Source organism: Camelus ferus, chromosome 3, assembly GCF_009834535.1.
Source record: "Camelus ferus isolate YT-003-E chromosome 3, BCGSAC_Cfer_1.0, whole genome shotgun sequence".
In the NCBI taxonomy this organism is placed as follows: Eukaryota; Metazoa; Chordata; class Mammalia; order Artiodactyla; family Camelidae; genus Camelus; species Camelus ferus.
The window spans coordinates 55,313,641-55,338,475 of record NC_045698.1 but is presented as its reverse complement, the minus strand read 5'-3'; the positions used below and the strand labels follow the sequence as shown (position 1 = coordinate 55,338,475).

Sequence of the window (24,835 nt, the reverse complement as noted above, 5' to 3'; positions counted from 1 at the left end):
GCGTCTGAGGAGCGCGGCTCAGGAGGAGGTGCCCTGAGAGGCCCAACCAGACGGCGCGAAGGAGCGAGAGAGGCAAGCCGGGCGTGCACGCCTCTTCCGCCCTGGGCCCGGAAGGGTGATGTGGCTGGGGCTTCGCTGGCCTCACTATGGTAAGAACCTGGGTTGGGGGTCGCGGCTGAGCTTTGTGAAGGGGCTGCGGGCCCGAACCAGGGTTGGAGGGTTGGGCGGTGGTCCCGGGTTCCCGGCCGAGGAGCCCTGTCACTAAGTTGATTTTCACGGGGCTCGTAGGATGCACAGGCCCGGGAGCCATGTGGCCCCTACACGTCCTACCGGGGAGAACCAGGGCAGACCGCCCAAGGGGGACCCTAGGGCCGCGGAGCTCCCCCTCACCTGCAGAGGCCACTTTCCTGACTTGTTTTGAAAAACTGCCGCTGGTTTGGCTTAACACGTCGGTTATATGGGCTCTTTGTGGTCATTGATCCTTTAAGACATTAGAGCTGTCTGTGTTTGTGCTTGTTATTTTGCACCTCCTTACCTTCCTGCGGCCTGACCCTGGTGTTTTATTTCGTTGGTGTCAAAGAAACTCCAAACGCCACACCTTAATTTTCACATATTGAGTTAGTGGTCTTTCAGGTCCCTCCTACTCCATTCTCTTGACTTTAAAGATGCTGCTTTACAAACTTTGTATTTTAATGACTGGAATTGCCTGCAGAGGTGGTTTCTCTTTTGGAGCTTAATGTGCTTGGAATGGTGTCTGGCCTCGGGCCTTCCTCCCCTCCCAAACATTATTAAGGTTTTATGTGTTATTTTGTCTTACTGAGAATTCCTTTAATAGTGTGAGCCTCTTAGAAAAGCTTGAAATGAGTCACAAAATTTCGCAAAAGAAATGCTTACATCTCCAGGCTGAGAAAAACAGATAAAGCCAGCATGGCCAGAGGACAGCTGTAGTAATAGCAGATTCTCTTAAGCTACGTCTGAAGGCATTTTACCTTTGTTAGGGTAAAGGCCAACAGCCTCTACAACAGGCCCTTGTAGTGAATTTATGAAGTCCATGTGCCAAATGTTGCATCTATGGGCATATTTCTGGGGAAAGGACGCATGCCTTTCTTTATAATGTCAAAAGCAACCATGAACCAAAAAGCTATTATACAATGAAAGTTGCTGAGCTTGTGTTCCCAGATGTTCCTGCAATATCCCATATAGAAGAAACCGCTAGACATTTAACCGAAAACTCATTAATTGTTGTTTGCTTTATGCCAACTACTGTGATTATAGCTGGGGCATAAGTCACACTCTTCCCTGGGGAAGTTTACCACTTACAGAAGAGATGGCATTTTATTGGCAGGTCGTTCCTTCCTTGGCCAAGGATGTTCTCCAGCTTCTTTTCCCACTACCACATGATAGGACGGATACACTTGTATCATTAGTGAGCTGTTATTTAACTTAGAAAATGTGATTCCTTTTTCAGTTAAAAAGAGAGACTGTTACTCAATTCTTGCATATCCTCCTCAAGGCTGAAGTTGAATTGTTTTATTCCGAGTACAAGTTTAAGATACATTCTTCTTTTCTTTATCTTATTGTCTTATGTACTCCCTGGAAGCAAGCTGTATATTGTGTTTTAAGATTAATAGTATTTGAACTGTCTGGCCATACTTGTTTTTTCAGAGTAACAATAATCGCTGTCATTTTATTAAAGCTTGCTCTGTGCCACTCTGCATTTGAAAAATCAGTTTTTAAGCATTCTTGTTTCAAACACCTGAGTAGATGTTTACAGGTGAAGGAAGTGAGGCACGAGAGACTGATGTGCTTGGGGTAATATACCCAGTAGATAGTAAAGCCAGGACCCAAACTTATGTTTAATGTCCAGATGCCAGAAGTCTTTGTGCTGTTGTTAATGAAAACAACATAACTGAGGATAAAATATGTTTTAGTGATTTGTTGCTCTCAAATATACAAATCAGAGATGGGTGGAAAATAGAAACAACTGCCAGGTGGATTTTCATTCCTGCTCTGTTCCTGTGAGCTTAGGATGTAAGCATTTTAGAGAAAGTACATTGTATTTGGAAGAGTTACACAATGAGGTTTCTTTTTGAGTTTGCACCTACACTTGGTATATTTGTGAGGTAACCCAGTGATAGAACTTATTACTGTATTTTGATTAATCCATTTTTTAAGATGCATTTCAAGGCCATAAAATGTTTTAAGAGCAATAATAATTTACAACTATGAGAGCATAAATGTATCATAATTATAATGTAATCATATCATTGTTGAATTAATACTTATAAGAATTTCAGAATCTCTTGTTCTTCCTAACTCATAATGTTCTTCAAGATTCATCTCTTCCCAAGAAGCCTTCCCTGTACCTTCTATTTTCTTCTACTCCTTTTAGGTATCTGTGGAAATCTGTAGTCCATGTATTTCCCCCCAGTGTCCCTCTTGCATAGAAAACAGCAGTAAGATGTTGCCTATATTTCTCTCCTCTCTAGGCAGAGTTCTTAAAGTAGAAATGAGGTCTTTAATCTCTATATCAAGGTGTAAGTTAGAGTTGGTACTCAAATAAATCAATCTGGGGATACAAAGTCATGCTCATTGTCTTCCAGGACTTTACAGTCCAGTGAAGGAGAGTATTAAATAAATTTTATATGCTATCTGCTAGGATGTAGAGAGATGACATGTGGTGGAAAGAACATGGCTTTAAACTGAGCCAAACAGGGTCAGAATCATCCCCAGTTCTCATCCTTTACTTGATTAACCTGAGGAAGTTTATCTTCATTTCTTTCTCTTTTGGAGTGTTAGGTGACTTACAGATATTCTTATTTAATGCTCACAACCCCTGCTAAGTAGGACTTATTGCCCACATTTTATAGTTAAATTGAGTATCAGAGAAAGGGTGTGAAATAGTTTCTTTCATCTTGTAGCTGAGATACATAGAAACAGAGGAAAGAGTAATTCTCCAAGTGTTACAAATGGAGAATAGAGTTGAGGTGCCTCTAACTCTGGACTGTGGCTTTATAGCCATGAAAGTTCTTAGGTTTCAGTGGAAAGTGTAAATAATGTCTCTACATTTTTGAAACAGGACCAGAGATACCAAATAACTATTTAGTCCAGCCCACTCATTTTATAAGTGAAATTAAACTGACGCATAGAGGTGCTGATTTATCTAAAGACAAAAATGTTTACTGGCTTCTGGTGCTAAGACACAGATAATGTGCTCTCAACATCGAAACTGTAAACAATCCTGGTTTTTTGGTTTCAAATTAAATCAAGATAACTTGTATATTTGGTACAATATCAGTGCTACCTTATAGTAAGCATCAAAACTTGAACTTATGTGCTAATAATGCCCAAAGAAAATGTTAATATTTCTGTATGTTAGTGGAAATCTTTTCAATCACCTGTGGTCATTTATCTTGTGCAAACAAGGTGTTGTGTGTGTTTGCACACTCACATACAGACTTACATTTATCCCTGTATTTCCATGTTTTCCATTTTAGTAGATAATAGTGGTACATAGGAATTTACAAGTAGAAACTAGTTGGAAAATGCTGACCTGACCTAGATTTGTAAAAGATAAAATGCTGACCCACTTTTCCAGTGCTGTATAATTTGTATCACAGTTAGGTCAGGAATGCCATTTCTGGGTTTCCTTCCATCTCCAGAGAGGGACTGACGGCTTTAGTTTTGTGTAAAAACAGATTAAAACAAGTAAAATCGTTTCTGTTTGGAGTTTTAAAAATTTAGGTCTTCGGTATTCAGTTAAACTGGAAGAATTAGTATGTCAATAAAAATTTACTTCCCACATAGGAGGCAGTCAACATTTGAAGCTTCCAGAGAGAGTTATGCATAAAGAAGGCCCTTGTCACCAGATTAGCTAAATAATTTGTTCTGATAATCCTAAAAATAAGTAAGTTCCATGGAATGCAAGTGATCCAGGACTAATGAATATACTGTCTGCTTAGAGTCTTTTCTGCAGATTAAGTATGATTAGCAACCAGTCATTGAGCACTCTGGGCAGAGCACTGTTTAGCATACGTATTTCTTCAGCTTTTCTCAGTGTTTCTTTGTGCCTTTGTGCTGCTTGCATACTTTCCCCCCTTTTCCTTCTATTCCTAATGTTTAGGATAGTTTCTTTTACTTAGAAGTATTTTTACTTATACATCTAAAAACAAAACTATTGAATTCTTGCCTTTATATACATACTTAATATGGTTTTAACATTCAAGAATGACTCTGAAAATAAGAAATTATATCTTTACAGATAAAAATTGAATCTAAAATATTCTTAACTTTTCAAATTGACTTGAGAATAGAGAATTTTTAAAAGATGTGTCAACATTAGAGGTAATTTCATGTTTGGACACTAAGTTTTGCGTTGACCAGTCTTCATCTTTCACTGATAAATTATTTAATACAGTGGTGACCAAATGAAAGTGAATCATTTTTATTGTTTCAATAGCCTAACAAATTACAGTTTACTTCAAAATAATTATACAAAGTGACTGACTCATCAAGTTTATTTCCTTCTGATTTGGATAAATTCATTAGCACAATGAAGCATGTCAGAAGCTCTGGTTAGCTGGGAGTAGTACGACAGGCCTGGAGCGTAGAGGGATAATAAAAGGGGCCTTTGGAGGAAAAAAAGTTTGGAATCAGTTTTTAGAACAAGTACTATTGTTCTTAAGAGTAGAATGGTCAGGGCAGGGTGGCTATATTCCAGGACCCCCAAAGGTTCCTGTTCTGACTGTATTTGAGGTTGTGCTCCAGAGGGTGCCACAGGCAGCCCTGAGTCTAGGGAATGTTTTGGATACCTCCTCATAAAAAGGAAATGTTCGTAGGTGTGGTAGACAGAATGCCCTTCTCCCCGACCCTCTTAAAAAAAAAAAACTGTGAATATCTTACTTGGCACAAGGGACTTTTCCTGTGTGAATTTTGGGGAGACTAAGCAGTTTGATCACAAAGATCATTGTAAGAGGGAGGGAGGAGGGCCGTAATCACAAAAGAAGTGGTTGTCAAGGTCAGAGTGATGAGAGCCTCACTAAGCCAAGGGATCAAGCAGCCTCTAGAAGCTGGAAAAGGCAGGAGAATAGATTCTTCCCTAGAGCCTCCAGTAGGAACTAGTTGTCTTACATTTTGTGACCACTTAGTTCCAATATGTGTTAATGTTTAATAGCTAAATTTATAAAACCGAATAGCGTATCATTCTGTAACTCCCTGGCATTGTCACATGGTGTCCTCGCTGAAAATTAGGTAGACCTTAGATTTGAGAATTATTTGAGGTTCTAGAATTTTCTGCCAGCCAGCTTGCCTACTCAGGCATCTAGAACTCTTGAGGTTGTATATCTCTTACAAATTAGGTCGACTCTGAAGAACATGCACAGCCCCATATGCAAGCACCTCAAAGCCAACTGCTTGATGGAACTTTCTCTGAATTCCAATTGATTTGAATCTTGAGAAAAGGTTACCTCAGGGCTTTATTTTACCCTTCAGCCTGGGCCTTTACAACAAACATAAGTATATTTGCTTCTTCATTCTGAACTTCCCAAAATACCATTGACAAGTAAATATAAATGCAAAGCAGTGTGTGGAGGTTTCTCCTGAATTGTTCATAAAATATTCAGCAGCCAGATCTACATTTTTTCAATAACGTGCATTGTTAATTTGGAATCTAATTGTGTTCTTGCATTTGTTAAAATCTTCATTATTTGCAATTGTTTCAAGTTCCTGTTCATTCAGCATTTTTCAGTGACTGCTGTGCACTATTTTATTTAATAGGCACAAGGGATTGATAAGAACCTTAATAAAATAGAGGAGAAAGTTACAGTACAGGTTGCGGGGGCCAGCTATGTGTGTAGCATGCAGGTGTACTGAGATCCTGACTTGCCTGGTGCTGAGAATGGGGACAGGGAAGACTTCACGGAGGAGTTGACTCTTGAGTTGAGACCAGAAGGTTGAAAGAAGTAGGAGGTGGCATGTACAAAAACACAGAGTACACTTGAAAAAGATTTCATGCTTTAAAGGACCTGAAAGAGACACAGTAAATGAATTTTACTTCCCTTCTCACCTTTTCTGCCACCTTTCCCTCATTTTGTGATCAGATACGCTTGCTTTTTTCTTAGCTTCCTCCCTTCCCTTTAATAACATTTTCCTGTTGAAAATCTCAATTATTTTTCGACAGAACAGTAACATCTGTTTCTTTTAACTCTGAGACTAAAATTTTCTATCAGCAGACAGCAGATGCTGAGCATTAAGGGGAATGCTCCGGCAGGCTATGCAGTGGCAGGCTAATGCCTGCAGTTTAAACCCTTGACCAGAGTCTGAGTACATCTGAAAGACTTTACCACCTAAGATTATTTGTTTAAATTTTAGGGTCTATAAACCCCAGGAACATAATTGTATGTATCCTATATTGCATACTTTTAAATGGTTTTCATTTGTAAATGGTTATACACACAAATGTATATATACACACCCTGCTTCTTTAATAATAGTATGGTTTTAAGTGCCTCTTAAAATCTTTTATTATGAAAAAATTCAGACATACAAAGGTTTCTCTCTTCTTTCTAGAAGAGTATAATGAATCCCCTACATTCAGCATTTCATCATCATCCCCACACCTCCTACCACACACACACTGGATTATTTAGAAACCAATCCCAGACATATCGTTTAAGCATGTTTCTTTAACAAGATGTTCAGGGAATTAAAAAGTACACATTTGCAAAATCATGAATTTAGATACTCCATTAGGAAGATGATGAAACCTACTCTGCAGATTTCTTTTCCAGCCACTTTACTGAGTGAATCCTTTGCTTAATACAGGAAGTCTGCTCATTGTTCCCTGACAGTGCAAATTCCTGATACTGTGGGAGTTTTTCCACGCCTTTGTCTCTTCTGGAGCCCGCTCTATTCTTTGCCGTGTAATTGTGCCCTTACAGGCTTGACTCAGTTCCTGCTTTCTCCTTGAACCTTCTCCTGACTTTTCTTTGTGAAAAATGGCCTTTTTTTTTTTTTTTTGTCTGTGTGGCTCAGTTTTCATTTACATTTGCTGCAAATTGCTATTTAGTTTTTAAAATGCATTTCCAGTTCCAACTAGATTATAACTGCTCAGTTATCTCATATATAAAATAAAGGTATTAACAACATCTACCACAAATATGAGAATAAATAAGATAAGCCATAACAAGCACTCAGTGAATATCGGTTATTGTTCATAGCTGTAAACTGGAGAGGAGGAACCATACTATGTACTTTTTTAATCCCATGTCTCGCATAATGCTACAGAGTAGATACTAAATACATGTTTTGCTATGTTGGCTGGAAGGAAATTGGTGCTTTATGTTTCATGAGGTTATTGTCAAATACTAATTATCAATGTATTCATATACATGTTCAAAATATGACTTTTAAAAGATAAGCATTGTGAAGTACTATTTCTATCTAGTTAATTGATCATCAGTTCATTTATTGATTTCAGTTTATAAAATGTATATTGCTTTCACAGATGCAAAGTTAAAATCCAATTCGATTGAAAACTAAGACATGTTAAACTTTACCCTTGATCTATCCATGAAGAAATGATTTGCATAGAGAACAACTTTTAAAATAATAATTACAAATCAATTTCATCTTGTTTAGACCATAATAGTAACACTTAGAATATTTGAGAAATCCAGAAAAGTTGAGAATTAGGTTAAAACTCTTCCAGAGATAAGCACTGCATTATCTCCTCTCCACTGCATAAACGTTTACATAGCCACAGATGAACTGATTGTGAAGTCTTATGTGTGTTTTTCCTATCACTTAGCATTATGGAAGCAATTTTTGTCCTTAAAATATTGGCAAATAACATGTATAATTTTTTAATGTTTTGAATGGATTTTAAATATTAAAAATCTATAAAAGGTTAAAAAATATTAAGACAATTTCTGAAAGGGCGAATTCTTTTTTCAGGATTCTCCTGGCTATTCTTGCTTACTTATTTTTCCACATGAACTTCCAAATCAGTTGTCAATTTCAAAAAAAAAAAAACAAAACTTGTTATTTTAGGGTTTGCTTTAAATTCATAGATTAGCTTTAAAATGTTACCCTTTAATGTAAGAATCTTATATACCACTCCATTCTACTTTTATGTTCTTCAGAGTGCTTTAAGGCTTTGTTAATTTTGGCCTTTGATGCTAATATTGCAGATTTCTTGTCAAGCTTATTCCTACATATTTTAGCTTTTTGTTCTAGTTGCTATTATAAGCAATTGGTTATTTCTTAATTGGTTGATATTTTAGTTATGAAGGCTGTCAATTTAAATGTTTTAATTATGTACCTAGCCACCTTATTCAGTGTTATACCCTTATGGTCTGTAATCATTTTTCACTAAATCTTTTTGGGCTTCTCAAGTAGCATTTAACATTTGCAAGTAACAGTTTCACCTTAAAAATTTGGGTTGGGTAACTCTTATTCTTAGTCTAATTCCTGACTTTATAAGAAGTACTTTTTTTTTTTAGGTTGAAGTATAGTTGATTTACAATATTGTGTTAATTTCAGGTGTACAGCAAAGTGATTTTTTTCTGATTGTTTTCCATTGGAGGTTATTACAAGATATTTAATATAGTTTCCCTGTGCTATACAGTAAATTATTGTTGCTTACCTATTTTATTTATAATATTTTATTTCTGTTAATCCCATGCTCATAATTTATCCCTCCCCACACTTGCACTTCAGTTACCATAAGTTACCTTACTTCTCTTTGAGTCTGTTTCTTTTTTGTATATAGATTCATTTGTACTGTGTTTTAGATTCCACATATATATAAGTGATATGTAGTATTTTTCTTTCTCTGTCTGACTGAATTCACTTAGTATGATATTCTCTAGGTCCATCCATGTTGCTACTAATGACAGTATTTCATTCTTTTTCATGGCTGAGTAATAATTATATATTCATACCACATCTTCTTAAACCAGTCATCTATTAATGGACACTTAGGTGGTTTCCATTTCTGGACTGTTGTAAATAGTGCTGCTATGAACACTGGGGTACACGTATCTTTACAAATTAGAGTTTTTATGTTTTCCAGATATATACCCACGACTGGGATTGCCAGATCATATGGTAGCTCTAATTTTAGTTTTTTAAGGAACCTCCATACTGTTTTCCTTAGCAGCTGCACCAGTTTACATTCCCACAAACGGAATAGGAGGGTTCCCTTTTCTGCACACACTCTCCAGTATTTGTTATTTATGTTCTTGTTGATAATAGCCATTCTGACTGCTGTGAGATGATACCTCATCATGGTTTTGATTTGCATTTCTCTTAATAATTAGCGGTGTTGATCATCTTTTCATGTGCCTGCTGGCCATCTATATGTCTTCTTTGAATAGATGTCTATTTAGGACTTCTGCCCATTTTTTGATTGGGTTGTTTATTTTTTCTGATACCAAATTTTATGAGCTGTTTGTATTTATTTTGACTATTAACCCTTGTTGGTCTTGTCATTTGCAAATATTTTCTCCCATTCCATAGGTTATCTTTTCATTTTGTTGATGGTTTCCTTTTCTGTGCAAAAGCTTTTAAGTTTGATTAGGTCCCATTTGTTTATTTTGCTTCTATTTCTTTTGCCTCGGGAAACTGATCTAAGAAAATATTGCGACGATTTATGTCTGAGAATGTTTTGCCTACATTCTCTTCTAGGAGTTTTATGGTGTCGTGTCTTAGATTTAGGTCTTTAAACTATTTTGAGTTTATTTTTACATGTAATGTGAGGGAGTGTTCTAATTTCATTGATTTACATGTAATTGTCCAGCTTTCCCAACACTACTTGTTGAAGAGACTATCTTTTCTGCATTGTATATTCTTAGCTCCTTTGTCATAGATTAACTGACCACAGGTGTGTGGGTTTATTTCTGGGCTCTCTATTCTGTTCCATTGATCTGTATGTCTGTTTTTGTGCCAGTACCATGCTGTTTTGATTACTGTAGCTTTATTTAATTATGTCTGAAGTCTGAAAGGATTATGCCTCCAGGTTTATTATTTTTCCTCAGGACCTCTTTGGCAAATCTGGGTCTTACATGGTTCTATATAAATTTTAGATTTTTTTGTTCTAGTTCTGTGAAAAATATCATGGGTATTTTGATAGGGATTGCATTGAATCTAGATTGCTTCAGGTAGTATGGCCATTCTAACAATATTAATTCTTCCAATTCAAGAACATGAGATATCTTGCAATTTCTTTGAGTCATCTTCAGTTTCCTTTATCAGTGTTCCATATTTTTTAGCACATAGGTCTTTCACCTCTCTGGTTAAATTTATTCCTAGGTTGTTTATTTGGGGGTTTTTTACATGGTTTTATTGGGTGTTTTTTTTTTTTTTTTTTTTTTTTGGTTTTTTTTGTTTGTTTGTTTGTTTTACTTTCTCTTTCTTAGAATTCTTTGTTAGTGTGAAGAAATGCAACAGATTTCTGTATATTAGTGTTGTATCCTACTACCTTGATGAATTCATTTATTAGTTATAATAGTTTTTGTGTGTAAACTTTAGGGTTCTCTAAATAGAGTATCATGTCATCTGTAAACAGTGACAGTTTAACTTCTTTCCTTCCAATTTGGATTTTCCAAAGTTGATTTCCAATTTTTATTTCTTTTTCTTTTCTGATTGCTGTGGCTAGGACTCCCAATACTGTATTGAATAGAAGTGGTGAGAGTAGGCATCCTTATCTTGTTCCTGAATTTAGCAGGTAGATTTTCACCTTTTCACAGGTGAATATTGTTGGCTGTGGGTTTGTCATAAATGGGTTTTAGTGAGTTGAGATATCTTCTCTCTATACCCACTTTTGTGAGAGTTTTTTTTTTTATCATGAATGGATGTTGAATTTTGTCAGACATTTTTTCTATGTCTACTGAAATGATCATATGATTTTTATTCTTCAGTTTGTTAATATGGTGTATCACATTGAGTGATTTGTGGATATGGAAAAATCCTTGCATCCTTGGGATAAGTCCCACTTGATCATGGTGTGTGATCCTTTTAATGTATTGTTGGATTCAGTTTGTTAATGTTTTGTTGAGTATTTTTACATCTATATTCACCAAAGATATTGGCTTATATTTTTTATGTTATTTTTGTCTGTTTTGGGTATCAAAGTGATGGTGGCCTTGTAGAATGAATTTGCGAATATTCCCTCCTCTTCAGTTTTTTTGGAATAGTTTGAAAAGGAGGTATTAGGTCTTATTTATGTGTTTTATAGAATTCCCCAGTAAAGCTGTCTGGTCCAGGGCTTGTGTTTGTAGGGAGTTTTTTAATTACAAAATCAATTTCACTACTAGTGATTGACCTGTTCAAATTTTCTGTTTCTTCTTGATTCAGTCTTGGCAGGTTATATGTTTCTGTAAATGTGTCTGTTTCTTATAGGCTGTCCAACTTGTTGGCATATTAACTGTTCATATTATTCTCTTAAGATTTCTTGTATTTTTATGGTATCAGTTATTTATCCTCTTGCATTTCTTATTTTGTTTATTTGGATTCTTCCTCTTGGTGAGCCTGGCTAGAGGTTTGTTGATGTTTTTTGTTTCCTTGTTTATCTTTTCAGAAAACCAGCTCTTGGTTTTATTGATCTTTTCTGGGTGGGTTGGTTTGTTTGTTTGTTTGTTTTGTTTTTGGATCTCTATTTTATTTGTTTTCTCTCTGATCTTTATTATTTCCTTCCTTCTGCTGACTTTGGGCTTTGTTCTTGTCTTTCCTAATTCCTTTAGATAGTAAGTTAGGTTGTTTATTTAAGATTTTTTCTTGTTTCTTGAGGATGGCCTGTATCACTAAGAACTTCCCCCTTAGAACTGGTTTTGCATTGACCTTTTTTTTTTTTAAGTATCATGTTGTTGAGTCTCCATGTGTTTGTTGTTTTCCTGTTTTTCTTTCTGTGGTTGATTTCTAGTTTCATACCGTTGTGGCTAGAAAAGATACTTGAAATAATTTCTATGTTCTTAAATTTGTTGAGACTTCTTTTGCATCTTAGTATGTGGTCTATCATAGAGAATGTTCCATGTGCACTTGAAAAGAATGTATAATCTTTTGCCATTTTAGTTGTGATTTGGCGTGGTGTGGGTCTGTTTGAGTTCATCTTTTTGAGGAGTCTCTTTGCTTCCTGTACCTGGATATTTGTTTCCTTCTTTAGGTTTAGGAAGTTTTCAGCCATGATTTCCTCAAGTATATTTTCAATTCCCTTCTCTCTCTTCTACTTCCGGAACCCCTATTATACACAGGTTGGCAAGCTTTATATTACCCTATAGATCTCATATGTTGCTTTTCATTTTTCTGTTTGCTGTTCTGATTGGGTGATTTCCATTATTCTGTCTTCCAAGTCATTTATTCATTCTGCATTATTTAGTCTGCTATTGATTGCTTCTGGATTGATTTTTAACTTGGCAGTTGTCTGATTTTGATTGATTCATCTTTATAGTTTCTAGCTCTTTGTTACAGTTATCTGTATTTCTATCAATAATTTTTCTTAATTCTTTAGCATTTTTCTTACCTCCTTTTTGAACTCAGGGTCTAGTAGACTGGTGAGGTCTGTTTCATTATTTGTCCTTTCAGGGAATTTCTTTTGTTCTTTTAATTGGGAATAGTTGCTTTGCTTTTTCATTTTACTTAACTTTTTCTGTTCCTATTAACTTAGGAGGAAGTTTTCTATTGTGGTCTTGAAGGGGTATTTTTAACATGGGAGCATCCCTGTGTGGCCTGTGTGAGTCCAGTATTTTTGTCACAAGGACTGGTTTTGGTATGGATGCCAGCCACATCTTTCCTCAGAGTGTGCTGGCCATTACCCCCTTGATAGGTGGTGTGATTGGTGTTGTGAGGTCCACAGCTTGTGCTGGATATTGGACAGGGCCTCCTGTTTGCTCCATGGCTGTCACAACCCTGTCAGGGACAGGGTCTCCTCTCCAGTCATTGGAGTAGAATTTCTGAGGGCAAGGTTCAATCAGGCTCCACTGCCCCTGAGTGTGAGCCCTCCCCCAAAGGAGGTGACCACTGAAGCAAGGGCCCATGTGATCACAACGAACCTCTGCACCCCCCCATGCAGGTGTTTACAGTTCTGCCCGTAAGCAGCCCAAGGTTGTATCCTTTTCTCCATTGTGCTCATCTCAGACACTGCTAAGCTGTGATGTGTAGTGGGCTGGTGCTGGGGGCCAGAGTGCTGTGGCTTCAGTAATCGAGGTTGTTGTGCTGCCACCTGGGACCTGGGCTCCCTCTGTGGCAGGCCTCTCCCAGGACCTGTCTGCCTAGATCCAACTCCAAATGGCAGTGTCGGGTAGGGAGAAACTGGAGTACTCCTGCAGGGAAGTGGACCACTGCATACTCCTCCCTGGGGGCTGTCCCCCTGAGAAGTGCTTTTCTGTGGCATCATCAGGTGCACAGGCTGATTAAATCCTCTGTGGCCAGACCTGCCACCACCATGTGAGTGCTGGCAGTGGGCACATGGGCTAACAAGCCTCACAGCTGTCTCCATGCAACTGGAAGAGTCGGTCCACTCCGAGGCCCTGTCTGCCTGAGATTCACTGCAGGTATCTGGCGCCCTGCCTAGTGCACACTTGAGATAGGGAAGTGGGGTGAGGCAGCAGCGCCCAGCACCAGTCTCTCTCTGCCATGACTGTTAGTAAGCCAGCATGCGCACGTGCCTCACAAGTAGTCTAGGCTTCTCCAGCCCCTCTCGCTGTCCCAGCAGATCTCCAGGGTGAGGTTGTGCCTGTTTGGACCTTTTCTCATTTACAGATGCCTCCCAGGGGCATGGGTCCCATCCTGATCCCTTTTTCCCCCTTTCTACCTGGTTATTTGAAGATCTCTCCTGCAACTTTGGTTGTATAAGAAATCTTCCTGTTTCCAGTTCGTTTTCTGAGAGAATTATTTCACATGTACTTGTATTTTTAATCTGTTTGTTGGGAGAGGTGAGGTCTATGTCCTCCTACTCCATCTTGATCCCTCTCAGGAAGTGCTTCTGAATTTACTAAATAAGCATATTGCTGGCTTCTGTGTGAAATTGGTATCCTTTAGCTACTTCTATATAATGGAATGTTATTCTTTACTTTATATACAGTAATATTGCTGCACTTTTTAAAAATCGTTTTATTTATTCAACCATCTCTTATTGGGCTCCCATTGTGTGACTGGCACATTGTCAGGTGCTAGAGGTTCAGAGTTGATAGACAGTGTCCATTCTTCAGGGATGAGTATTATAATAAATGTGTAACAATTTGCTGTGGGAACAGAAAGGAGAGAGCTATATGAAAGAGGGGAGAGAAGGCAGATGAGTTCAAGGGGACTTCCTGAAAAAGATGACCCTTGAGCTGAATTTTGAGTTCAGTAAGTCCACTTCCTTTTTACTTTGACTGGAAACCTATGATTTTCTATGATTCTCATGTTAGATTCTTTAAACAACTTTTAAAGAATCAGCAGTGAACGAGCAAGTGCTTTTCTTTCACCCAAACCTAATAGCCTAGTATTAGTCAACGCATGGAACAAGATTGCTTAAATTTGAAGCATTCTTATTCTGAAAGAATTTCACAATTGAAAGAAACTTGAGCCAACATTGACTCTATCTCCCCAGTCTCCACCTGGTTTTTCTGATGTAAAAGAGATTTAGAGAGGACAGTGTTCAACTGAGGTCATATAGCCAGCTTAGTGGCAGAGCTTGGAGACTCCATGTCCTGCCTAGTAAGTAGTCTGGGCTCCTAGAACATTTGTATTAATTACATATTGATTCAGCTTTGGTGAGCTAACTTGGATTCATGACAGTTTTGGTAGTGTTTTCAAGTTCTTGAATTTAGAGTTTTTCTTGCATCATCTGAATTTCTTAGCCCAAAGAATGGAGAAAAAAGTATACCCTCAAAATAGCTTGTGATTTTGCTTTTAAAAAAGTTGTTCTCAGGCATATCATTCTGTTTACCTTTTTGAAGAAAGAAGTATGATTCTGAATATGGAATTGTCTGACATTTTTTACCTGTGTAGTTTTTCTTGTGATATTAATTTTTCTTTTTCTTTTTCTCTTTTTAGTCTGCCATTTTCAATTTTCAGAGTCTATTGACTGTAATCTTGCTGCTTATATGTACCTGTGCTTATATCCGATCCTTGGCACCCAGCCTCCTGGACAGAAATAAAACTGGGTATGTTACTAATAATGTGTAATCACCCAAATTAGTTCTTAGAAACATGAATGTAAATTATTAAAGGTCGTTAAATAATTTAATTCCTGTATATAATTTAGTTTTGTTATAACTTTTTACATTATCTTCCCTGTTTCTAAAAATCTAAAAACTTTATAGTCATAGAATCTTAATAAATAAAAAGATAGATATCAGAAGTGACTTCAAAGACAGTGTTTGGCCTTAGTTTTTAATAGAATAATTAATAAAGTTTATTATATTTTGAAAGTATTAAACAATTTGGAAGCACTATGTTCATAAGAATAATAATATAGACATTCCTTCTCCACTCCAACACTGCTTTTTATCATATAGTCTCCCCATCTGTGTAAAGCAAACAACTTTGGAGAAATTTACTTAGCTTAATTAGAGCAATAGTAAAAATTAAGTCTTGGGCACATAACATTGCTTTTAATTATACATTCCCACACCAAAATTTTTTAGTTTAATATGATACCACACAGACTTAAAATTTTAAACTGCCATGTTCCTAACAAAGAAATACATACTGAATTCAATCAGAAGAACAAGTATATATATATAAAAAAAAAGTCCATGTGGTAAAAACTATGTAAACTTTCTTTGTCTTAATGGATTTATTAATTTCTATGAATAATTGTCTTCATCCTTTTGTGGTAAGATCCTGTACCTCACTTAATCATCATAAGAAATCAAAGGATGAAACAGTAGAATACTTCCCATAGGAATAATTATCTCCAGCGCCTTTTTTATTTTTAATGGAAGGAAAAAGGCCAAATTAGGATTCTGCAAGGCCACACTGCATTTCCACTAATAAAAAGCCCCTATAAGAGGCCAGGTAGTAGATACTCAGCTATGAGAGGAAATAATTCTCTTTCCTTCAACTCCATTATACCATTGGGGTCATAACTAACATTTATTCAAACATCCCATTATCTAAATCATTTGGCTTTTACTATTCCTTCCTTTTTATTACATAGGTTTGTTTGAACATGTATAAAGGAATAAATAAAAGCCCTAACCAGTTTTGAATAACGAAAATCAGTAATCCTGTTCCAATAAAATGTCTCTGTTGGCCTAGGGGCGTTTATTTAATGAACTAAAGGTAAAAACAGATGTTATCTGTCCATTAGTTTTTATGACAGCGTCCCACTTCCTTTGCAGACATTGTTTTCTCATCACTCCACCTTTTTCTCTGAACTCCTATTGCACTTAATCTTCATCACTCAGTTTAATACTTTGTCCCTTGGTTGAAATTATAATCTTATTTGTTGCTTAGTTGTACGTGAAACCTTTCTACTCTACCAAATAGTTTTATTTCCTACTTCCCTTTCTTTGCAACCCTGAACTATTAACTTATAGTTAAAGCATGTGGTAGAATCCAGTAAACGTTTCATTTGATCAGTTGCTTGGACTTCTAATATAATACATAATGTTTATCTAATAAGAAATTTAAGTGTTTCTTTCATTAAAGAATAATCACATAGTGGTAGAAGAGAGTATTTGTATTTTCCTGATGCTGTGATGAAGACAGTAGATTGCATGTGGAAATGTCTGCTCCTCGTTCCTTTGGAAGCAGGAATACATCCATAACATGCTACATCAAAAAAGGAGTTCTCAGGGCTGCCAACCTTACAGTAGAGGTTGAGTAGTAGTATATTTCTCCTACATAAAAACCAGAGAAATAGCATGCCTATTTTTACATTTTAAAGTATATAGTGATAATAGTCAACTGTGTTAAAGCTTTTTTAAAAACTTCGTTTCTATATATATAAATGTTAAAAGCCCCGTTTTATTTTGACTGGCACGTATGAAATATTTTCTGTAGAAGAAATTTTTACTGGTCATTTTTCTTTTGTTAGAATAGGTGCTTTTACATATTATAGACTCATAATAAACTATGAGACTCATAATAAACTTTCATTATGGTGAATATTTCATGCTTAAGTGAAGATATCTGGGCCAGTTGGATAAAATGAGTTTTTGATAACTTCGCTGTTAAAAATAACTTAGTTTTTTGCTGCTTCAAATAATATAGAACTAAAAAGCAGCAGATAAAGATTGCTACTTTGTCTTGTTTCCTATTTTCATAGATTTAGTAGTTTTATGAACGGATATACTTATTGGCTTATATCCTTAGAAACTAAGCAGCATATTTGGATTGGATTTTACCAGCCAATAAGGTTTTTTTTAGCATTTGAAGTATTACAGAAATATCTAGGTAGACAAATATGTGGAAAGGCCACAGAGGTACTGATTAATTTCTTAAATTACCAAGTTAGGAAATTTTTTTCATTTAAATAGCTTTCAATATGCTAACTGTGTCATACCAATTTCTTAATGATGCTTTAGTTATTTCTAGACTATTAGACCTGAAAAGACCTTGACTGTGATCATATGGTTTCACTGTTTTTTGGGGCCCTTAGCTTCCCATAGAGGAATGTCAGTTGTACTGCCTCTGAGTCCCTCAGTCAGAAGAGCTTTAAATCAGTAGTGCATGTTATAATCAATAGGTTTTTAGAATCAAGCATCCAGAACATTACAGATCACTAACCAGTTGTCTTCCATTTTTGTATGAAATATAAACTAATGTAAGTGATATCTGGAGTTATTGTCACATATATCTTTACCCTATGTGATACTGAGCACAGCACATGTTAGTCACTATTCTAAAGACCTTCATATAAAAACTCATTTAATCTTTATAACAACCCTATAAGGGTGCTATTAAAGAGATAAAATAACTTGTTCACCATCACAGCCAATTAAATAGGATTAAACTTAGGCATAATCTGGACCTTATCCTTTGCTTTCAAGAGTGTATATCATGTTTGTTCTTTTTTTCCTATAGTAAAATCGTTTCACCTGTCAGAATACCCATGCTTTACAATAAAGTTGTATTTTTGCCCATTTCATTTAATCTGAACTGAGAAACTTTGCTTTGAGGTCAAGAAGTTACTATGTATTTCAGAGGAGGAAAGTATATAGAACTTAGCGGAATCAGTATTTTCTTTCAGTCTTAACCATTCAAATATAATAATTCATTAACCAGCCATCTCTTTGGGGGAAAAAAAGTAATATAGATTTCCCTGGAATTTAAGTATTATGATTTTTTTGCACTAGTTCTAATTCACTACAGTAGTAATGTTAGTTGATCTTGATTTACAAATGTGTAACACTATTTGTAATTCTATTTTTGTCACACCAACAAAACAGTTGTCTACAATGTTTTTATTTTTTTAAATATCTATATTCATTGAATGATTCATTTTTTTAAAAGCTTTTTTAATCCATACCAAAGAAGTGATATAATATATATCATATAATATGTGTTAATTAATAATATATTCATTCGTAGGGTTGAAGTGGACATGTTATTTTAATTTCTCTTATTTCCAGAATATATGTCTTAAATGCTAGTTAATTCATATACAGTATGCCTAAACTAGGTTTTCTACTTATATTGAAATATAAGCACATATTTTTGTATTCCTCTTTAGTGATATAGTTATGTAAATGCTATCATTGGAATTTATGGTTATAGAACATTTCAGTATAGAAAATATATTCTACAAGAAGTGTTTACAATATGGGTTTTATTTTTTAATGTTAAAATTTATCCTAAACCAACTGTGTTCATTTACTATTTTCTCAAAATTAATGTACATTTAAATGGGCATATGTATCTTCTGCTTTTGAAAGGTAAAGCACTTGAAGTTGACTGAATTAATCCTCTAATAGTAAGCCCTTGTGTAAATTTTTGCTACTCTCACATTGATTTATTTTGGGCGTTTAAGTTTCTAACAATTTCTGTACATTGGTGGTTGGTAAGCTATTGTGTCCTACTTTTCTAGATAAATGGTGACTCAACATCAAGTAAATCTCAGTTTAAAGCAAAGCATCAGAAGTTAAAATGCTAGTATGTAATAAATTCTCTATATGGTACTGAGTGATTTATCTTTTCTAGTAATCAGTAGCTACTTTCTTTTTTTATTCCATGCAGATTATTGGGTATATTTTGGAAGTGCGCCAGAATTGGTAAGGATCTATCTGTAATTTCTCTCCACTTCTTCAGCTGTAAATTGTTGGCCAATTTACTTATGGTATATTCACACAAATTAAATGTCAGTTTTAAAAGTGCAGGCTTCCCAATTATATGCCTTTTTTCGATAGTTTGTAGAGTTCCACCAAAATCTTTCCCTTACACTATTTAAAACTTGAAGATATCTGATAATACTTTATTAGCAGGGAGATGGAAAATACAACAAAAACGTCTCTAATTCAGATATCATACACTGTGCATTTCTGGTTTTGAGATTTTGGATAAATATGTATGGTTTTATCCACACATACTTATAGAGCATGCTATTCTCTATAATGCGTACCATTTTGATAACTGAGTATTAGTTTCCCATTTAATGAAAGGCTTGCTGAGCAACCATCTAATTGCCCTATGCTAAGTCCTAGAATGTTATTTGCTGTTTTTAGAAAACATGAACTGTTTTGTCTATTGAAACCCTGTATGTGGTCATAGTTGAGCTTTGTCCTAATTGATGAAAGTTAAGATAAATGTGGATATCTTCTAACTTTTCATAACAGGATTAATAGCATCTTAAGTGTGTTTCTGGCTAATGATATATACTCTTGTTCCCTACTACTATGTATATAATAACATTTAATATAGTGCCCAGCACATAATAGACTCTCAAATGATTGGTAAGTAAATGAATTAAAATGTATTTTATTGCTGTAATTCACCAATATTCTTTTTAATTATCAAAGAATAGTTGATGTATAATATTATATGATACAGGTGTACAACATAGTGATTCACAATTTTTAAAGGTTATATTCCATTTATAGTTATTTTAAAATATTGGCAATATTCAGCAGTGCTAATTATTAGGGAAATGCAAATGAAAACCACAATGAGGTGTCACCTCACTCTAGTTAGAATGGCCGTCATTAAAAAGTCCATGAGCAATAAATGCTGGAGGTGTGCAGAAAAGGGAACCCTCCTACACTGCTGGTGAGAATGTAGTTTGCTGCAGCCATTATGGAAAACAGTATGGAGATTCTTTAAACTAAAAGTAGACTTACCATATGATCCAGCAGCCACACTCTTGTGCATATATCTGGAAAAGGTGAAAACTATTTAGAAAAGATTCATGTACCCCAGTATTCATAGCAGCACTATTTACAATAAGTATCCATTAACAGATGAAAGGTTAAAGATATGGTGTATATGTACATACATACACATACACACACAATAGATTATTACTCACCCATAAAAAAGAATGAAATAATGCCATTTACAGCAACATGGATGGACCTAGAGATTCACACTAAGTGAATTAAGTCAGAGAAAGACAAATCTCATTTAAAAACAGAAGTAAACTCACAGAAAATAAACTGATGGTTACTAAAGGGGAAAGTAGGGGGAGGGATAACTTAGGAATTTGGGATTAACAAATACACATTAATATAAATAAAATATCTAAACAATAAGAACCTACTGTATAGCACAGGGAACTATATTCAATATCTTGTAATAACCTATAATGAAAAGATCTCTAAAAGTATATATATACCTACATATATATATATATATGACTGAATCACTTTGCTGTACATCTGAAACATTGTAAATCAACTGAAAGTCAGTTTAAAAAAAAGAACACAATAGAAAAGCAAGACAATTTGAGGGAAGAGAGAATTATCACTGGATTAGCGTAATACTAACATTAAGTTGCTAACTCATGAATAAAATATTAAGGGATTTTAGATCCATTTTATGTAATAAATTAAAAAAAGGTATACAACTCCAGTAGCAAACTCAGGGGATCCTTTTGTTCACAATTGTTACTTGAAAGTATGGCTAAAATTTCAGACATCTACTTTGTATCTTTCTTAATGATTTCCTGTATTACTATCTATTTTTATGTCTAATTATAAATTCTGCCTTTTCTGTTTTTGCTTGCTCATTGATTTTCATTTTCCTTTCGACCGTATGAATACCATAGGTTAAATGATTCACTTAAAGTATTCATTCTTGCCAATTATGTGAAAAGCATTAGCTTTTCCTTTTGGCAAAGTGCTTTAGAAAATGTTGATGCTGGTGTGCCGCTTTCTCAACCACATGCTCCTCTCTTATCTTGACATAGAATACATCCACAAAGAAAGGATACCATTTTAATGGGGAAGGGCCCAGCCAAATCATCTTATCATGTTACACATCACGTTACAGCAACTGTTTCACATTCACTTAGAGTCCTAAGACCAGACAAGAAATAAAATTTTTACCCAAGTTCAACCAAAGATGTTTAGCTCTACCACATGGCAACCTCTTTTAAGAAAATTAAAAACAGGAAAATGAAACCCACATGGAAATCATAGGATTCTAATCTGGAGGATGAAGAAGAGAAGGACTTCCTCAAAAATTAATTTTCAGCAGATGGAAAATTCTTAAGACAGTATTAATTTCTTTTTTTGGTGTTTAAGAAGACTGTATTAGACAATAAGAGTATCTAATCCTAAAGACAGGGACAGGCTTCCTTATGAAATCCACCTGACATTTTTGTCTGAATGTTTTTTGTGGTGGTTATTTTATTGGATAACTTGAGTTTTTCACCCTGAAAGAATCAGCATTGCTTAAAAAAAAAAAAAAACAGAGGAACCACAGTATTTTTTGTTTCAAAAGATTTTTTTTCCAGTTGAGATAGTATTGTGAAAACACTATTGTCTCACATTCTAGATTTTCCTTTAGCTGGAAGGCAGTCCGTTAAACGTTTATGGACAGAAAACACTATAAAAACACCAAGTATTTATTTATTTTATCTGTATGTGTATAATATCTTCTGTGAATATTATCATTGAACAGATACAAAGACACAAACTTACTATATGACTTTGTGATCTCAATGAGGAACCTCCGAAAATGAAAATCACCTTAAAGATTTTAGTTGATAAGTGTGGTCAAGATTGACATTTTCCAGAAGTAGTTAACTGAATTTGCTAAGTGAAATAAGGAACTTAATTACTGGGAAAGAGATTATTGTAAACATCATAGAAAAACGGGTGAGGGGAGAGTAAACCATCTCTATAAAGGACACCAGGTACACACTCAGCATTATTTCTAGAAGTAGCACATCACTCTTCCTTATGTGCCCTCAAGGCAGCATGAAAATGCTTGGTGCTTTGTACAGCCTTGCAATTACTGAAGAAACAGGAAAGAACAAGATGAGTTTGAGCTAACTTACAATCACAGGATCTCTTTGCAAGACAGTTTCACAAGCCAACTCCGTATCTACTTCATGCAAAGAAAAGTCTCCAAGTATAAACAAACACTCCTTAAACACATGTGAAAATTGACTGATACAGAAGTGGTTGTTCTGAGTTCTACATTTCTAACCTAGAGTAATTATACTATAAAAGATTTGACACAAAAATCCCTCTCAAAAATATTTTCTCTAGTATGTTTTTATTAAGCATTTTATGTTACATTGACTTTTTAAATACAGTTTTATGGAACACTATTTTCATCCAAGAATGCTTATCCCCCCCACCTTTTTAATATCTGGATGTATAGAGTGGAACTGAAATGGCGCACTGAGAGTTTTCTAAATGCATAAAAAGGAAGTGGTCTTGGAAATAATCAGTATAGTTTAGCTCATTCTGTAGAATACTTACTTTTATGTTGCGTGTAGTTTATTTTGCCCATCCTTGCCTGCCCCCCACCGCCGCAAATGTATGGGCTTCACAGGTAAGAGTTTTATCTTCATTTTTATATGCCCCTCTCCTGTAGTGAGTTGTAACCTTATGCTAGCCATTCGTCAACATGAATATATCTACCTTTCTTCATTAGGTGAACGGAAGAGCCCTTACGTTGCAGTATGCTGTATTGTGATGGCCTTCAGCATCCTCTTCATACAGTAGCTTGGAAAAGTGCCGGAATTCAATTGTCATCAGATTGATTTCGATATGGAAAAAAGGACTTACCTGCAGAAAATAACGGAATGAATGGTTAACCCTTTTATCTCTGAACATTGAATGACAAATTTCCAGCTGCTATTCTCTATTTTTGTTATTGGACCAATGTTCTATATAAATAATTAGGATGTAACCATCTACTACTTAAAGAGTTTAAATATGTCTGTAACAGTCAACCTCAGTACTGTCACTACAATATCACATTCTGCATATGTCAGTCTGTTGTGTCAGATACCGGTTTTTGGTGAGGTGTCTTTAAGGCACATAGTAGAAAACAAAATCGGTAAATTACTCAAGTTCCTTTCACTGTGATTTGGAAATGATAAATCTTTATAGAATGAGAACTTTTTTTGGACTAGCTTTTTTGTTAAAAAAAAAAAAAGTTCAATTTGTGTGGGTAAAGACTGCATTCATATTGCATAAGGCTTGCTTTTCCCCTGGCCACACCATTTCAAGCATTAACCAGAGTACCTCTACTCTTAGCAAACTAGTTTATTACAGATGTTTAAACTATTTAAAACAAGCCTATGCAGTTCTTGAGGAAGAGAAAATGAGATGACTTAAAAGTAGTATTGAGGAAATGTTCCTATTTAACATCAAAGAATTTAGAATATCTGACTGGTGGTGTAGCCTCTGAAACCTCTCTGGTAAAGTATAGATAAATGTCTTAAGCATAAATTTGACCAGCTAACTGTCATTCTCTGAATGAGATTACATGCTTAGAGTAAAAAGAACAAAACAGGACAACTAGAGAATGATAATCCTGTATGTGTTTTCATTCCTTTTACTGTCAGGTCTTCACATTTTAATTACTGCAAAATACAAACTGTATGTGTTTTTTTTAAATATAGCACTTTAAATCTAGCTTACGTTTTGTCTATTAACTTGAACTGGAATCTTTTGTGTAACTTAGTAAATGATGATAAACAAAAATTCAAATCTACTTACCCGTATACCATGGCATAAATATCCTTGGGCTTTGATGATAGAGGAAGACCTTCAATAATTTTCTTCGAGGCAAGAGAAATGTTGGAAATGTGACTTACAAATTTTGTAGTAAAGCAGTTATTATACATTTATGGTTAACATTTCTTAAGAACCAAAATAGAACTTCTTAGCTAAAAGTTGCCCACTATAGATAGTATTAATTAGATACTGTTCTCAGCTGTTAATTTACCTATAAAGGTAAAAAGATAAAAAGAATAAACTTTGGTTTTTTTAAAGAAAAAAATTGTTTAGAATTATTTTTAAATGAGCCTGCCAGTAGCTTTTTCTGCAGAAACAAAGTATGGAACTAAAAGTTACCTATTTTTAAAGACCACTTTAAAGTACTTGGAAAGAATTTTAGGAAACATCCAAGAAGAGCTTATTGTAAGCCTGCTCTTTTTTTTTGCAGAAGATAAAAGCTGCTATAGGCTGTCAATATATTTGTTTACTGTACATTGTTGGCATATCTATAGCTGGTTAAAACTGATATATTTTGCCTTAGGCAGGTAATCAGGTTATGATCATTTTTCCTACTCTGAACTGTCTCTGGGGCTTTGCATTAGGTCAAGGACCTTCAGGGTAGCCCCAAAACAGGACTCCCTTATCAGCATATACATGCAGAGTAAGTCACCTTTCTCGGTCTAGTTTCCGAGTGGCCATCTGCTGTCCAACTCTGCTGCCAACTAGACTTCCCA

General features: G+C 35.2%; 1 protein-coding gene and 1 non-coding gene across 2 annotated transcripts; both read left to right on the top strand.

Moving 5' to 3' along the window:
* Positions 1-7: 7 nt before the first annotated feature.
* Positions 8-24,017, top strand: TMEM167A (transmembrane protein 167A). The gene is made up of 4 exons (XM_014554095.2): positions 8-149; positions 15,034-15,143; positions 19,165-19,199; positions 23,029-24,017. The coding sequence occupies exons 1-4, from the start codon at positions 147-149 to the stop codon at positions 23,097-23,099; spliced, it is 219 nt and encodes a 72-aa protein (XP_014409581.1). The 5' UTR covers positions 8-146; the 3' UTR covers positions 23,100-24,017.
* On the top strand, positions 16,700-16,834 carry LOC116662869. Its single transcript, XR_004318957.1, has one exon. It is a non-coding gene; the product is annotated as a small nucleolar RNA U109 (small nucleolar RNA).
* Positions 24,018-24,835: the final 818 nt, after the last annotated feature.